The sequence below is a fragment of the Phaseolus vulgaris genome, chromosome 1 (genome assembly GCF_051622355.1).
Source record: "Phaseolus vulgaris cultivar YP4 chromosome 1, ASM5162235v1, whole genome shotgun sequence".
Classification (NCBI taxonomy): domain Eukaryota; kingdom Viridiplantae; phylum Streptophyta; class Magnoliopsida; order Fabales; family Fabaceae; genus Phaseolus; species Phaseolus vulgaris.
This window is the reverse complement of record NC_143498.1, coordinates 48,581,613-48,600,046: the sequence shown is the minus strand read 5'-3', so window position 1 is coordinate 48,600,046 and position 18,434 is coordinate 48,581,613. Positions and strand designations below refer to the sequence as shown.

Below are 18,434 nucleotides of genomic sequence, written 5' to 3'. Positions count from 1 at the left end.
AATTGAGAGACAGAAAAATGTTTAACTTCTTAATAACCATATATGCTTAAACACTGGCAAACCCAAAACAACATCAGTGACGACTCAGAAAAGCTTAATCAATACTAAGCAAAAGGTTAAATAATTGACATATAAGTTTATCGAGAATAGATAATGCACACGTGTAAAACTAAATCTTTTTTGAAATATCATTGATTCCACAACTATAAAAGACAACCCCATTTGCTTCGCTAAACAAATTCAGACAAAGTTTAATGTCTACGGTTCAAATTTATGATAACCTAGTTTTTTTTTTATTTGTGATAGAAATATAAATATTATGTTATAGATCACAAGAATTATTAGGATTGTAAAAAAACATATATTAATAAAGTTTTAGAAAAAATAGAATGGAAAAATGATTTTACATTTTTAACTTCAATATAGAAAGGAGATAAATTTAGTCTTATGCATTACTAAATAACTATTTGGAATGAAAACAGATGGAAAATATATCTTACGAATTTGTTATTATTGGAAGTTTGATGGAGGTTCAAAGAAAGTCTTGAGATACTTACAATGGACAAATAACCACATGCTTACTTATAGGAGATCTAATTATCCTAAGGTGATTGGATATACAAATTCAGTTTTTGTTGTTTGTGTTAAATCAAGTAAGTCTACATTTAGTTATATGTATCTTTTAGCGAGTGATTTCATGGAAAAGTGTAAAACAATCCATCATTGTTGTATCCACCATAGAAGCTTAATTTGTAACATGCTGAGGTCACACTTCAATTTAATGGGTTACAAAATTTTATTCAAGACTTGGAGTAGTTGAAAGTATTACCAAGCATGCATAATTATACATTCAATTATAACAAAAATTGACATTTACCAATATGAGTAGTTTCTTCAATATTCTTTTTTCAATTTATCTTTTGCAAATTTTTTTTATTATATTCTTTCTTGACAATGAACAACCTGATTTTTCCGCTCAAAGGAAGTTTACTTGTAGAAACCGCTTACAACCAAATCAGCTCAATATTTAAAGAAAGAAAGAAAGATGAAATAATAACAAGAAAACGCACAACTTACTTTAATTACTCGTTAGAAGAAAGAACGGAGTAACTCTCCCTATAATACGTATTATTTTTCTAGTCTTGGAGAAGGAAATGAAATCCTAAAGAAAAGACAAAACTCTATCTTCTTAGTATTTCTCAATCTCCATAAAATTATATTTTTATCATTTTTAAAAGATGCATATAACCTTCCACATTAACTTTAAAAAATTTTATATTATTAAATCGTACTTAACCACAAAACTAAAAATCTACTTCACATTATTTAATTAAGTTACATAATTTTCTAAGGGATACTCCCACCTTAAATGCTTAATGTCAATACATGCTATAATATTGGAAATATACAGCAATTTATTTGGAATTATGCAGTGGCATTTTGGTGCATACTGGTTATAAGCCTGGCAGCATGTGGAAATTTGCAGCCGCAACAATTGTTGTGGAAATATGGAACTATATAAAGATGTTTAAAGGTTTTTTTTTTATCATAATAGTGTAATTTATGAAAAAAAATAGTTAAAACAATCATTCGTGACTTAAAATTGCATCAGTTAGGTCACACGTTGGTCACGTGAGGCTTTTATAAGTAATAATTAACTCTTTGATATATTATTAGTACGCATTAATTATAAATGTTAAAAAGTTATAATTATAATATATTGTAATATGAGCATGAATTTTCTATTATATCGTAGAATTGTAACATAAACGTGGTGGCATGAGAACCCTATTAATATATCTTTCATTTCAAAAAATATATCTTAAATTTCATAACAAGGAAGGATCACACGTTGGTTCGTAGTCTTATCCTCCATGTCATCCTTAGCTGGTATAATATCAGACAAAAAAAAACGATTATTTTTTAATTCGAAAGAGTTAAAAAGTTATTGACTCCTTAAAATGGTAATGGGATGGCTTCTTTTCATTACATTTTTATTCTTTTTTTTTTCGTTTGTATATAAAATTCTCAAATTATTTTTTGTTTAAACAATTTAGGGAATTTAAATACAGATTATTTAAAAGGTCAACAAATTTATAAAATAATAAAATTTAACAGATAGTATAAAACATGAGATCTGGTAAGATATTATAGAACACATATTAAGATTCTAAAAATGGATATTTTTTTTTCAATAATTTTGTATTTTTTTAATAAAATATAATATTTTAATTATAAATTTTAATTCTAATTCAATCTTACACTTTATATTATTTATATTATAAAATAATCCAACTAAATAATGTAATATTATGTTATTTTCTTGACATGGAAAATAATTTCTGAGAATGAAATATTATTAGTTTCATATGAAATTAAACTACTTTTAAAAAAAATATTTTTAGAATATAATACATAAGTTAACCTTAAAAATGGAACGTGGTAATGTTGTGTTTGTTGTTTTAATTTGTAAGTAATTATGATTAATAAATAAGTTCATCATAAACCTCACTTTCTGTTCCTTTCGTGTTGTTTGGTTGGATTTGAGGACAAAACATTCTCTAGACAGTTATATTATCTTTTAAAAAGAAAAAAGGTTGAAAATGACGAAAATTCAAATTAAAATAATGATTTCCGTGTTTGAAAACACAACATTAAAAAGTTGATTTTTCTGACAAAGATTAGTCTTTATAAAGTTATAAAACAGAGGTTAATTTTAATTGGAATTTTCTGACACGTGAGTTGTGTAAAAGCTTTTTCGAAAGAAGTTAAACTTGATTCTTAATAAAATAATATAATTGATGGTTTTCTTGGACATTTCTACATAAGGATGATAAAGTAAAATATTTTTATATCCATAATTTGTTTTATTTTTTATTTATATGTCTAAGAAATTTGATTTCTATATAGTTCATTACGTTTAAGTTTTGATTATCGCAATAAATTTATAAATCGGTATTGTTTTTCTCTTAAACATACTTTGTGTTGTCATGACATATATAAAGCGCCATTGAAACTCAATATTAAATAGAATAAATTTATAAAGACAAAAAACAAAATATTTCGAATATAAACATAAGAAACTAAATTAAAATAGAAAAAATACAAAATTCATTTTATTTAGACAATAAAAGAACTATTTTATCAGGTACCCTTTTAAAAATATTAAAATTAACTTAATGGCCATTTTAAATAAATTGTAAAATCAATATGAATTATAAAATATATTCTTCTTTATTAATTTGTAGAGGACGATCATGATTTTTATTATACAACATAAATTAATTTATTATTTACCTAAATAACATATCAGCTGGATTATTTTCTAAACTGTGCATGTTATGGAATTGGTTGAAAGGAACCAAAATTCTCATATTTCTATGTTTAATACAAATAAATAAATAAATATATATATATATATATATTTATGGAAGTTATGATATTCTCTTATGAGCTCCATTTCATATGTTAGCCAAATGTTATATCAATATAATAAAACACAACACTGTAAATATTTGTATTAAACATTATTTATTGTTCACAACAACAATCAATACAAGTATTTATTAAAGATACACTTAGAAGAAAAAAGGCTTACACGAGGCTGCAAGAAATGTAAGTTTTTTTTTCACTCTCTCGAAAGTATCGACATTTAAAATAATGTAATAATGTCTTAATTATTAATGTTAATGCTGTCTTTTCATTCTGTTTAAATTTTCCAATTTTATAACTTAATTTTAATTCAATGACATCAAATTTATCTTCTTCAAATTCTAATCATCAAGCTTAATTTATGAACTATTACAATTATCAACATTACTCTAATTATAATGTTAATATTTACCATAAACATATTTACATTTTTTAAATTATTTCACACTTAATAATTCAAACAAACTATAATTTACACAATTTATAAATGACTAACTTATCTTAAATAAACAAATTATTTAATAAATAATTTAAAAATTAAATAAATTTTTAAAGGTTAAATTTTATAATTAATTTAACACTTATTCAATCATTTCAGTTATTAATATTAATTTATGTTATTTAAAGAAAAGGTTGAAAATAGAATCATATCATTATAAGTACATGGCATGCAAATCAACCTTTTAAAAATTATTCCAGGTGTACTCTACTCTAAGGAGAATAAAGCATTTAAAGAGAATAAAAAAGGACCCGAAAAGTTCATAACTTTTTCAAATAACATCAGTTTTAACAGGACTCCATGTGTAAACCACATAAATGTATTAAGGTTATATTCATAAGTTATTTCTTTTAAATATAATGTTGAAATTATGTCACCCCGATAAACACACATGCATTTTAAATGAGATAAATCATTGAACATTTGTCTTAACCCTAACTTAAAAAAATAGCATATGTAAGAGGAAAAAAAATTAATAGTAAATGAGAAAAAAAAAAGTTTATTTAAAGGTGTAATGTTTTTAAGGAAAAAAAATTATTATGAGTATTAAATTTTGTATGATTGGTAGCTTTAAGCGTTGGAAGTTGTGTCTGAGGATGCGAAAAAGGATTCTAAAAAATGCGATTTGGATGATACGTGGCAGGATTTGATTGGAGAATTACATAGGGGGTGAAAAGCTTGGTTGCACTCGAAGCCAGCCAAGGCATTATATATTATAATCCTGAATCTATCTCTTTTATTCACCCTTCAAACCTTCGCTTCAGCTTCTTCATCTTCCTAATCCTCTTCCTGCATTTTCCCCTCGTGTGTATGTGTGTATGCTCCCTCCAGTATCTACATACATACATACACACATACGTATATTCTCATACGTACATATATAAATTCCTACGTCTCTCCACTTTTCCTATTCCTCTTCGTCGCCGGTAATTCGTTCAAGCCCTAGCTCTTCTCCGATCAGATCATGGCCTCGCAGGTGAACAGCCCTAACGGTGCCGTCAACGGCGTTCTCGGAAACGCCGAGAAGCTTATTATCGATACCGACCCTGGGATCGGTTAGTTTTTCACTTTTCACACGTCTCGCAACTCTGCTTTTAATAGTTTCGTTATTTATTCATTTTCTTCCCTAAAAAAACTCCGTCACCGCTTGAGAAAACCCCAGCCTGATGTTTCTGCACTTTCCTTCATTAACACGTAAAAAATTATGTGAAATTTGAGTTTTAATTTGCTGTGTTTTGGATTTGAGATAGTTTTGGTGGGATTCGGTGTTTGAGATCCTTGTGTTGGTATCTGGATGGTGAATTTTCATTGGTATTTGAACGGTGTTTTTTTTTATTATTTACTTGTTTCCTAGTTAAAATAGGACTGGCATTTTTGTGATTCTGCAGATGATAGCATGGCCATTTTGATGGCTTTTCAAAGTCCTGATGTGGAGGTTCTGGGTTTGACAAGCATCTTTGGCAATGCAATGACGGAAGTTTCCACACGCAATGCTTTGCTGTTGGTACGTGTTCATTGTCAATTTTAATATCGCGTTGTTCGGATCAACTTTTTCGGGAACATTTCCGAGCTGTAATCAACTTGTGCATTTAATTATCGGAGAAGCTAAAAGAAAAGTAATTTATATAGATGCTATATGCACACATTGACTTAGCTTGTTAGGGAACCTCAATTTGTTTTATCTTTTGATTTGTTTTTTCCTGTATACGTGTTTAAGCACTAGTTTATAGAAACTTTTCATTTCTTTAGTGTTTGTGTAAAAGTGTTTTTGATTGTTGTTTTAATATGCAAAAAGGATAGTGTGAGATCGCAGGCCGTGAAAATGTTCCAGTTGCACAGGGCAGCTCTGAGCCATTGAAGGTATTTTAATATGTACTTTTGAGCTTCTTTAATGTGGATTCGGTCAAATTCAGTTTTAATTGAAATTGGGCTTTATTTTGTGCTACATCTCTTTTTAGAGCTTCTCGTTTTGCTGGTATTAATTATGATTTATTTTCTATAAAAGGGTGGAACGCCTCGTATTGCTGATTTTGTTCACGGTGAAGATGGTCTAGGGAACACATTCCTACCCTTACCTAAAGGTAAGAAGATTGAGAAGAGCGCTTGTGAGTTTTTGGTAGAGAAGGTCTCTGAAAATCCTGGCGAAGTATCTGTGCTAGCACTTGGGCCACTAACAAACGTGGCTTTGGTAAGTTGCTCACTAATTCTTGTACTCTATGGTTGTCCTTTGATAATTTCAAATTTTGTAGCTGTGTATATTTATTGATTTAGTAGTGTCACTTCCATTATTAGGCAATCAAAAGAGATTCATCCTTTGCAAGCAAAGTGAAGAGAATAGTTATACTCGGTGGTTCATTCTTTGCTTTGGGCAATGTAAACCCTGCTGCAGAAGCAAATGTAAGTGGTGATTTCTGTTTGTTATGCTTCTTGGAATAAGAAAAAAAACGAATTAATTTTCTACGGGCATTTCCATTTTTTATTTGGTAAGCTTCATACGTTTGAAAAAAATATGGAGCAGAAATCTTATAAATCCAATATCAATGCAGTTATGTATCTAATTAATAGTCTCATCAAGTTATCGGTTTAAAACTGAGCCTTAATTTCTTTGTAAACGTTTACTGAAATTGTGCATTTCCTAATTTTCCATTGTTTTCTTTACAGTTAACACACTTAGCAAAATAGATTGCCACTGTTCTACTTAAATAATATTGCTAGCAATTAATGGACATAACTGCCAATAAATGGATTTCCATTTTAGTATAATTCCAGTAATAGTAATTCATCTCAATAAATTATGACTATTCTACTTGCAGATCTATGGAGACCCAGAAGCTGCAGATGTTGTGTTTACCTCTGGAGCAGATATTGTTGTTGTCGGAATAAACATCACAACCCAAGTCCAATTCACAGGTCGGATTGCAATCGAAGATTGTTCCAATTTCCGGGTTATATTGAGTTATTTACTTTTATTCTAGGTCAGGCACCATAAGTTGAACATTGTCTTCTGATTTCAGATGCTGATCTCATTCAACTGAAGGAATCTCAAGGAAAGTATGCTCCCTTCTTGAGTGACATATGCAAATTCTATAGGGACTGGCATGCAAAATCTGATGGTGTCCATGGTAATTTTTCATTCTACTTCGATGCCGCAAGTTGTGGTTCCTACATATACAGTCAACTATTGAAGTTGCCTTGGGAATGATGATTTGGCTTCTTTCAGGAATTTTCCTCCACGATCCCGTCAGTTTTGTGGCCCTTGTGCGTCCAGATCTTTTTACATACCAGAAAGGGGTTGTGAGGGTAGAGACACAAGGCATCTGTGTTGGGCATACACTTCTGGATCAAGGATTGAAAAAGTTTGTCCAAATTTAAAACTACTATTTTTCACTATTTTCTTTTACAAATATTCATATTGGGCTCAACATAATTGGATTCATTTATGCAGTTGGAATATGAGCAACCCATGGACAGGTTATTCTCCTGTTTCAGTTGTTTGGACCGTGGATGTCGAGGGAGTTGTTGATTATATCAAGGAGCTGGTGATGAAACCCTGAAGTATAGACTTTTGTACTACCCTTCCCATAGCTTTCAATGCTTTGGAAAGTTATAGCACGGGATAGCTTCTTAATCAAAAAAATTATGTATAAGGTCATTTTCTTTATTTTCATTCTGTGCAATCAAAACTTTGGATATTAGAATTCACCATGGTTTCCATTTCCACCCTGAAGCCGATGAATTCTAAACCCATTTATATAAAAAGTTCATGACCAATGAAGTTCTCTTCAAATGAAATTATTTGTGTTTGAATTTCGCTCCTTTTCCTTAAGATAGCATTCATTCTTTACTTTTCCTACTTCTGAACTCTCGTGCTGCTTCTTACACTGGTATTATAGAATTTCGGTGTGAGTATCGCTCAAAAGACTTCTTCGCTCGTGTGGCAAGAAAATTTCGTAATTCCATTACTATCTTAGTTCTGAATTCTGATGAAAGGACACGAAACGTGCTGTAACTTCTTTGGCTATGCGTATGCTATCGTTTTCATATGGCTATGCAAGATTCTTTAGAATTTAACCAACTGCTTACGTTTGTCTATGAAGTTAACAAAATATTCGAATATACCTCTTCTAAGAAAAAGAAAAAAAAGAATACATTGTATGATAATATAATATTCCCTGGATCGAGAATTCCAATTTAACATATTATTTTTACTTAAATGTCATGCAGAATTATAAACTTTCAACCAACTCAAATTTTAAAAATACGTTTAATTATAAATTATTTTCGAGTTATATATAGAATAAATTAATTACATAGAATGTTTTTAAAAAAAATTTAAACTTTAATTTAATCATTTATATATTTTTTAAAACTAAAACAACAAATATATCAATAATGAGGGAAATTAAAATTTTTGAAACTAATATTTTGAAAAAATTAAGATTACGTCCCTTTAATATTAGAAGTAATTTTAATATATAATTTCATACAAATTTAATATTAACTAAACTAACTATTTTTTAGTTATAACTAATGCAAACACGTGTAGTACCGTTGTAGGTATAATTTTTTTTACGATGATAAAATATAATTCATATAATTAATTTTTTTGTATAAGTATTATTACAATAAAAATTATTACTAAAATATTAAAATTAGAATAAAATATGTATACAAATAATTATTTGTTTGTTTCTCATTTGTTTGTAAAACATATTTATTGAACTAAAGAAAAAAAATGCATTTTTTTTTAATTTTACATATATAGTGCTACATAGAATATGAGTTCAATTTTCAAAATTAGTTGTAAAAACATTTAAATTACTTATAATTATTATTATTTATTATTTATTTTAATAAATAAAAACAATTATAATATTTTTAAAGTTAAGATTTTAATATATATATATATATATGTATGAGTGTGTGTGTTTGTTTAATGTTTATAGATGAATTAATTATTCGGTTCTATACTAAAAGTACAGGAAGAAGTGATTTTGAACTAATTGTTTATTTAATCACTTATTATAAAAAAGGAAAAATTTGTTTCCTAATTGGTATAAGGTTATATTTGAACTAAACAGTTTACTTAATTATTTATTTTATAAACTTAACTTTAGGATATGTTATAGCACGTTTAAAGGAATTTAATTTGATAATTTTTCTTAAAGTAGAAAGAAACGTTCCCCTTCTAATCGAAGGAATTTTCGGACCGCAAGAATATTTAAGGGCAAATTCTTCCTGTACCCATGTTTTCCTTCTTCACCTTCAATTTTTTTTTAAATATTAAAACTATTCTTTTTGGTTTTTTAGTTTTGGAATATAAAATTTGGAGATATCCAAATTATAGAATCTAGAAGATAATATTTTTGATTTTTTTTTACATTATAAATTTTACATTATGAAATATATTATTTTTTCAAAATGTATTTGTAATTATGTAATCCGATAGATTCTGAAAACTTTTAATATGTTTTATCAATCTCTAGTCTGCGACTCTAGGAAGGGAGTTTGTCTGAGAAGTTGATGAAGAGGAAGTGTTGAAGGGTTTATTTATTTTCTCATTAAAGATAAAAGGGTATTTTCGTCATCCCAATCGCATGGGTTGCAGGAAGAATTTGCCAATGTTTATGGCAAAGCCCAACATCGAGTGTACATGGGTTGGATCTTTAAAAAAATAATCCAAATTCAATTAAATCCATTGGATTTCAAATCTGTATTTATTTAATTGCATAAACTTGGCTTAAAAGTTTTAAATTTACCTTAAAACCATTTTATCTTTTAACATTATTTTAGTTTTAAATCCATTTTAAGTTATAAATATATTTTTTAAATTGATTTTAAATCTTAAACCAATTTTCGTCAAGAGCAACCAGAATATGTTCTAGTATGAAAGGATATATATTTTTACCTTAATTGAGCTGAAGATGTAATAGCCAAATTCTAGTAATTGATGTTTTTACTAGAATTAAGCCAAAAATGTTCTGAATGGGATGGAGTATCTAGATCCGAGTATCTTAAATGAATAGGTAGAATTATCTTATCAATAAATTGAAAAAATATGATGATGAAGAAATACTATAATAATAATAATAAAAAAGAACATTAAAAATATCAATATGAACCAGAGTATTAATGATTAACTTGTATATTAAAAATCTAAGTACTTTGATGCATTTGTATAGGTATAGTTTAAGTATTAAGATTTAGAAAAACACAAATCTTTTAATTTTTTTTATATTTAATTTAAGTAGATTGAGTTAGACCACTCTAAATCTTTATTTCTTTTTATCTTTTTATAACGTTGGCTAGATCGATACAAATATTTTATATTTTTTTTAAGTAATGTGGACTTAACTAATTGTATCCTTTTATTATTAAATATTAGTAGTTTAATTTGTGTTCATTAAGTTATTAGGTTGTCGTTACTAGCATTTTCTTCAAAGGTCAACACTATTAGCGTTTCTTCATAAGCCGACACTACTAACGTCTCTTTCATAAGTGGATATTCAATAGCTTTCAAAGACAGAATATTCACAATTTAAACATGTAACAAACACTAATCATACTTTTAACATCGACTTTTTATATTTGTATATTTTTTATCAACTCTAAAACAATTTTTTTATTGTAGTGATTAAATCACCTTATTTGATTAGTGTTGTAAGATTTCATGGAGTGAAATAATTACATATTTTATTAACACTAACTTTATTTTTTTAATTACTTTTCACATTAAGGATTAAGTGATTAACACCATTGAATATGGCCACTAAGGAATTGAATAAACTTTTGAAATGATTATGGAAGAAGGAAAGTCAAAGTCGTTGCAAATGGATCGGTCCACGCGGCACGTGCGTTTTTTTTTACATGCCACAAACAAACAATAAAAAGGGGATTTGGTAAATAATTTTAATTATGTTAACTTATATATTGTCTTTATTATAAAAAAAAGTTTATACAAGTTAACATTTTGGGGATTAAATTATTTCTAAATTGACACAGTAAAATAGCTAATATATTCACATTTTCAGAGAGCAATATTGAAAATCGTGAGGACAGTTATATTCTTCTCTTGTCAAACTTTTTTTTTCATAGAAAACAATCTCAATTTAAAACAATTACGAAAATTATTATTTTTTAGTTAATTTTTAAATTTAATTCAGTCAAATATTTATTTCTTATACCTATTTCTCAGTATTTCTAATTCTAAAGGTCCACAAAGCACTGTATAAACACAATTTCCACCTCTAAAAAATAACGTTTTCTTTATTGCTAATTAAAAAGTAAAATTGATCACCTTAAACTTTTAGTTAATTTAAAATTTACAGTCAATAACTACTTTAATTTTTTAACTTTTAATTAAATTTAACTGGAACAATTCATCTAAAAATACTTTTACTTGTATATATTTTAGTTTCTAAAAAATTAATTTGAAATAATCATATTACTATATTTTAAAGTTTTTAAATTCTAATCCATAAAATACAACCCTTTTATGTTTCTACGAATTTATAAGTTTGCAAAATCTATACACTTTTTGAAATGCTTAAACAAAAGCAAGGAAATAATATTTACAAAAGGTAAGTATTCTGTCATTCAATTGCAAATGATTATATATTAATTTACGAATGCATTAATTTTATAATAATTATTTTTTAAAAAAATCGCACTTTAAAATATCTTTAATTAATTGACTTCCAAAGTTTTTCCACTAACCATAAATGAAAAAAAAAATTGTATGAAAAATGACTAAACTAAACACATGTGCACAATTTTTTAAAAAGTAATAAACAATTATAAAAGTAATAAATAATTATAAAAGTAAATGTGGACAATGAAAAAGAAAGAAAAGAAGAAGAAAAAACTTGCTTAGGCATGGCCTCACTCCCTATAAAATACAAACGCATGTCTTAGATTTTCTCTTCACTTTTTTTCTCACAACTCTTGTTATAGTAGATACCAAAAACTTCTTCCCTCGTACTAAAGCTTTTCTCTTCAAATTTTTCTCACACTTCTTCATCATGAACTTCACCAACCAACTCTTTCTTCTTCTCACTCTTTTCTCTGTTCTATTTCTCTCAGGTGACAACATAAGCATAAACAAACATGTTTTTTTTTTCCTTAAAGGATTGATCAGAAACTAAAAATTGATTATTTCAGGAGAAAGGGTGTTGCAAACGGAGGCTGCCCATCAACACCATCATCATCATCATCATCATCATGATCATGGTCCAACAAAGTTGTTCGTTTTCGGAGACTCGTATGCTGACACAGGCAACATTCAGAAAGCTGTTTCAAACTCATGGAAAGACCCTTATGGCATCACCTTTCCCGGCAAGCCCGCCGGCAGATTTTCCGACGGTAGAGTCCTCACCGATTACATTGGTATGTGAACTCAACTCTCATCAACTCCCATACCTTTTTTTTTTATCTTTAGCTTTTCTTTCTCTATAAAAGTTTTTGCTTTTGGACCTGCTTTGTTGGGTTTCATATGAAATTATTGTATACTATTGTATGATGCAACAGCAGTGTGCTTGACCATACTATTGTTTATAGAAGATGAACTGGTGGGGCTCATTTCTCTGCTGGCCTCGCTCTTTTCCTTTTGTCGTTCTAATTGTCTATCTATTGGTTCTGACCTTTTGCTCTTCTTTTTTGCCATTAAAATGTTGCAGTTTATTGTGCTTATGTTATGGTGCAACTTGTCACTTTATCTCAATTCCTTTTTTTACTCTCTTTGCCCTTTGTATGTCGCGTTGGAACTGCGTTTTATCCCGCTTTTTCATCTCACAATTATTTGTGGCATGTTCTTTACTCTCTCGCGTGACACCGTGCTTTGGATGCAGACACTTTTGTCCTTATCCTTACTATTAGTAATCATTGCTTCAACATTCAGTGCTCCACTAGTCTAATAATCACCTAGTAATTGTCTTTTTAATTACGTGTTTCCTTCTTCATATCTTCCTAATTTCATGTTTTTATTCATTTTATGGATCCTTTCTCATGTTTGAAGCATAGAACTAAAATTGAATATTGATACTCTATTATGGTGTGTAAGTTGCATATTCCATCATCATTTCTTTGGTCAAATACCAAAGCCTTTCATCACTAGTTGTTCTGATCTAGACTTCTGCAGCTTTGTCAAGAAAGTAAAAGCATTGTGTTACTTTACCAGGATTACACCTCAACTCTAGAAACAGTATTTGCTGCTCAAATACTGATTAATAACTTTACTTTCTCTCATTTGTTTAATTATCAGTAGTTGTTGCTGGCTCAGCCAATTAAGAAAAGAATCTTGAGTTTAAAAAAGATAAGTGTGTTGTTAATACATGTTATCATAATTTTTAATAAAAAAGATTTACTGCCTTTTAACAAATTTTCTTTAAACATTCATTTACAACATTAAATTATTCAACGTGCATCAACATGCCATTCGTGTCAGTGATACACTTGATTGAGATTCCACAGTCATAACTGCATTAACAAACCTTTAATTTTCAATTTATGCATTGAACTTTATAATTTTATATTGGAATTCATTTGCATAACGCTAAACCAAAACGTATTATAACAAAAGTAGGTGTGGTTGTGTTGCAGCTAAGTATTTGAGAGTGAAATCACCAATTCCTTACAGATATAGAAAACTGATGCCACAACATGTAAAATATGGGATGAACTTTGCGTTTGGAGGTACCGGTGTGTTTAACACGTTGATTCCATTGCCAAACATGACAACCCAAATCGATTTCTTGCAACAGCTCATCAAAGACAAAGTCTACTCTGCCTTAGATCTCACCAACTCAGTTGCCCTTGTTTCTGTCGCTGGCAATGACTACAGTCACTTCACACAAACAAATGGCTCTCAGGTAAACAAATTCATGCACTTTTCATTGTATCTGTATATAGTGTTTTCTGTGCCTTTCAAATTATAATAGAAGTATTTGGATTGCTAATATTTCATTGTGGGCAAGTTGGTTTGTTGCTTTCCAATAAGAAAACTCAAATTTTCTATATACTAGGCTTACTTTTAGGTCCAATATACATCTTTAAGTGGGTTAGGTATATACTATTTTGACAAGAAAACGACCTTTACTTTGGGCTCAATGATGTCAAATTGTAAGAACAGCCTAAGGAAAAAGCAAAAATGTATGAAATCAAAGCCACACGGAAGAGTTTTGTTTTCGATGAATAAGACCAACAATGACGTTTGATCTATTCGTGACTGAAATATGAACGTCTTACTTATTTTGTTGAGAGGTGTTTTCTTTCTAACACATCTTACAAGAAATTCCAATAACCACTTTCTTATGAAGATACTATGTTGTGAAAGACTGTGTTGGCAGTGTTTGTGATTATTTAACCAATGAGCAGTCTTAATTTGCATGAATGTGTGTAGGGTTTAGCATCTTTCGTGGCCTCAGTGGTTAATCAAACAGTGATGAATATGATTCGCATGAGAGAGGTGGGAGTGAAGAAAATAGTGGTGGGTACTCTGCAACCCCTTGGATGCCTTCCCGAGATCACAGCCGCAACCTCATTCCAACGTTGCAATGAAACCAACAACGCCTTCGTGCTTCTCCACAACACCCTCTTGAGCCAAGCAGTGACCAAATTAAACCAGCAAACCAAGGACCGTTCCACCTTTCTAATTCTTAACCTTTTTGACAGCTTCATGTCGGTGTTGAACCACCCTTCCACAAACAACATTCGGGACGGGTTGAAGCCATGTTGTGTTGGTGTGAGCAGTAAGTACTCGTGTGGGAGTGTGGAGAACAATGTTAGGAAATATAGGGTATGTGATGACCCAAAATCTGCTTTCTTTTGGGATCTTGTGCACCCTACACAAGCTGGATGGCATGCAGTGTACAACAAGTTGCGAACCATGGATGATCTTCATCGGATTCTTGACTAGCTCCTCCCATAAAGGAAGGGCTTCATAATGTTGTGGCTAGCTCTATAGTTAGTTGTTTTCTTTGTGTTTCATTGTGTTCTGTTTATTCCAATGTTGTTCATGGGTGGGTGCAATGTGCAAATACAATGTTGTTTCTTTTCATTCCAAACAATATTTCGTTTAAGTGATCATAGGTTGAAAACTCTGCATCATCATTTACAACTAAAAAAAATTGAATAAATCATACAGTAAATTGGTGTCTTTCAACTGTGTTATTATCAAGATAGCATTTTCCATTTCGTTTAAATGGTCGGTTTTACTTCCAACGTACGTCTAATACAAATTTGAAAATGTCAGAAAAAAAAATGATCAAACAGAAATTGAGTGATCTAAGAATGGCAACCAGCAAAAACAGAGGTATTGTAGGAAAGAGGCGACTCGAATACAGAAGAAAAGGAAGATGATAAATGAAAATAATAAAAACATATTACAGAAAAATTATCATACATTCGTATTGTTAAAAAATTATCTATTAAGTGATACACAGCAATATAGTTTTCCTTCTAATTTAATATAATTTTCTCCACCAAATTCGACCATTTACGACATAAACTGATGCTTTCAGTGACAAGTTTTGCCCACCTCACTCTATTGTTATGGCAATTTCTTTTTATAAAAAGTTGTAATCTTACTCATATACATCTCGGTAAGGCAAGACACTTCAAATAACAATAATCATTGATCATCACATAATTATTAAAAAAAATATAAAAAAAGAGATTAAATCAAAATCGATTAAAAAAAACGATTGATAGGGGTTAACTATATATATGCATAGATGAAAGTGTATTGTTATGTCATTTAAGTTAGTACTAAAATATATTTTTTTATTGAGAGACTAAAACATTAAAAAATTAAATATGTTTAAATAAAAAATTTGTAACCATTTTACAAAAATGTAAGAAGAAAATAAATTTCTGTATAAAAATAGTTTATATATAAACTAATTTATAGTAATTATCTTGTTTAAACTTTTAAAATTATATTTTTTGAAAAATTTATGTATGAATTAGTTTTATCTTACAAAAAAAATATTTTGTTTTACTTCTTATTTTTTTTAAAATTATTAATGCCAAAACTAACCTATATACATTTTGACTATAATTAAACCTGAGGAGGTAAAGAAAATATATGGTAAAAGCATATAGGTTTATATGTAATCTATTATTGTTAAATAATATTATGAATGATTTTAAACAAAAATGGTATGATTTTTCCTGACAATAACCGAGGAAATGTATTTGTATGACCATATATTATAACTGAAAATTTAAAGAAAAACAGAAAATTACAACTATTGTTTTTACTGACACTTACAGATGCCGTTATTAAAGTGAAATTTCTGCCGACAATATATACACAAATTATTGTTTAGTTGCTCTTAAAAGTTTGGTGCCTATTAGATCTATTGCTAATTAAAGTAATATTAGTGCAGCAAAAGATACTTTTTGTTCCACAATAACTTTCTCAAAAGTGGAAACAACAAAATATAAAACTAAAAGCTAGTTTAAATATATTTTTAGTTCCTCTAAATGTAATTTTATCTTTTTTTTCCTAAAAAGTATTAATTTTAAATATTTAAATTGTTTAGCCATCCTTTCTTATCCTTATTATAAATTATGACTAGTATAATAATATAAATAAATAATAATGATTAATATAATTAAGATAATAAAATATTTCAACATTAAAATAATTTTACTTTTTAATATGTAATTTAATTAAGTAATATATTTTCATTTAATATAAATAAGATAATTATATATTATTTTATTGAATGAATTATTTTTTAATATTTTATTTTTAATAAAAATTATTTATAATTTATTTTTGCTCCTATAAATTATTTTCTATACATTAATTTTTATATTATAATTTTGAATAATTAAAAGTTTATTTATTTTATAATATTATAAATAATATTAAAGAAAATAATAATTATGTGCTATGTTTTCATAGGAAGTAGATTTTGAGTTTAATTTAACATTACAATATTAATTTATAAAAAGAGATTCGCATACAAATTAATCTCACATCTTCAAAATTAATTATTTAAATAATTAATTATAAATTTTAATTTTTTAATCCTATTTTGCTTAATGATAGTAGAATATGAATAGAAATTTCTAAATAATCACCCACCATTTTTCTTCTATCTCATTTCTTCTCTCTAAAAACCTGAAACATAACTATCTTCCCCTCCTTTATTGATTTTGTTGACTAGAGGCTAGCTAAGAGGAAGAGTCTAAGCATTCATTTGAATTGTAATCTTATGTAATATCTTCTCTTCTCTCTTCAATTTTATTTATATTTTTTTATAGAAGGTTCGTCATGAATGATTCACAGGGTTATTGAGAAAAATGGCTATATGAAATTTAAAACTTGATTTGATGCGTGTTAATAGTTAAGATTTTCTTTTAGGTGATCGAGAAGTTTTTCGAATACTTTTACTTCATTCCCTCCTTCAAAAACGCGTATACCTTAAAGCACAGTGAAGATCTAAGATACGTAAAATTAATTTGTTTTCTTCAATTTTAACCATTGAATAAAAAATACGATGGATTTGTGTCTTCATTCCGTTTTGGATTCTTGAATTTTTTATAGATGAATGGTGGAAACATCAATGGAGGAGGCGTGTAAGGAGACTCACTTGGAGTTTACGGATTTTTTGAATGTGCATGCTAAGTATGGATAGTGATTGGTTGGACCATATCACTTAGTTAGGTGAAGAACAAGATTAAAGTGTTTATCCTAAGGAGGCAATACAAGAGAGGGAGATTGGCTAGCAACTTGGGTAACAATTCACTCATTCATTAATCTTGTAAAATGAGAGTCAAGCACCTCAATTCATAAGAGAGAGGGTTGAACATTTTGGAGCCAAAATTTGAAAATTCAAAATAAAATTCTCCAGTTAGAAGGTGTCATGTGGAGTCATGCTTTCCATGTTTAGCTCACACCTTCCATGCTAAATACTCTCCACTCCTATGTTGCCATGTGGACGTCCATGTGTTTCATGCCAATGGGATTTTCGTTCTCCAATATACTCTACACGTTTTAGGGTTACATTGGGCTCAAAGAAGCCCAATTGTTACCCTAACTAGTCACTTTTAACCCTAACAATTCATATTTTACTATTGACCCAAATATTTGGTCTAATTATTTTAGTCAATTGCTTCTTGCACCATATACCTGCACCCAATTATAGGAAAAAAGACAAAAATACTCTTAAAAAAAATGGGGTACATATAAAATTATATTTTGGACTCTCTTTTTCGGAACACAATAATCTCTTCTGGATAAATTTTTCCAGAATGTATTATTTTCAGTTCCGGATTTTTTTATCTAGAATGAGATTTTGATTTTTTTAAGGATTTTTATATCCGGAACACAATAATCTCTTCCGGATCTACTTTTTTAGAATGCATTATTTTCAATTCTGGATTTTCATTTCCAAAATAAAGGGTATTTTTGGAATTTTGGAATTGTGTTGGGTGCAGGTTCAAAAGTATTGGGTGCAGGAAGCAATTGCCATTATTTTATGCTACTAGGCCC

General features: G+C 28.6%; 2 protein-coding genes across 2 annotated transcripts; both read left to right on the top strand.

Moving 5' to 3' along the window:
* The first annotated feature begins 4,648 nt into the window (after nt 1-4,648).
* On the top strand, nt 4,649-7,738 carry URH1 (uridine-ribohydrolase 1). Its single transcript, XM_068617362.2, has 9 exons — nt 4,649-4,986; nt 5,320-5,435; nt 5,732-5,791; nt 5,937-6,119; nt 6,224-6,328; nt 6,745-6,841; nt 6,946-7,053; nt 7,152-7,287; nt 7,377-7,738. Exons 1-9 carry the CDS (start codon nt 4,896-4,898, stop codon nt 7,483-7,485), a joined length of 1,005 nt encoding a protein of 334 aa, XP_068473463.1. The 5' UTR covers nt 4,649-4,895; the 3' UTR covers nt 7,486-7,738.
* A 4,044-nt stretch (nt 7,739-11,782) lies between these two features.
* LOC137814556 (GDSL esterase/lipase At5g03610) lies at nt 11,783-15,089 on the top strand. Its single transcript, XM_068617361.2, has 4 exons — nt 11,783-12,013; nt 12,092-12,316; nt 13,529-13,797; nt 14,328-15,089. Exons 1-4 carry the CDS (start codon nt 11,953-11,955, stop codon nt 14,841-14,843), a joined length of 1,071 nt encoding a protein of 356 aa, XP_068473462.2. The 5' UTR covers nt 11,783-11,952; the 3' UTR covers nt 14,844-15,089.
* The last annotated feature ends 3,345 nt before the right edge of the window (nt 15,090-18,434 follow it).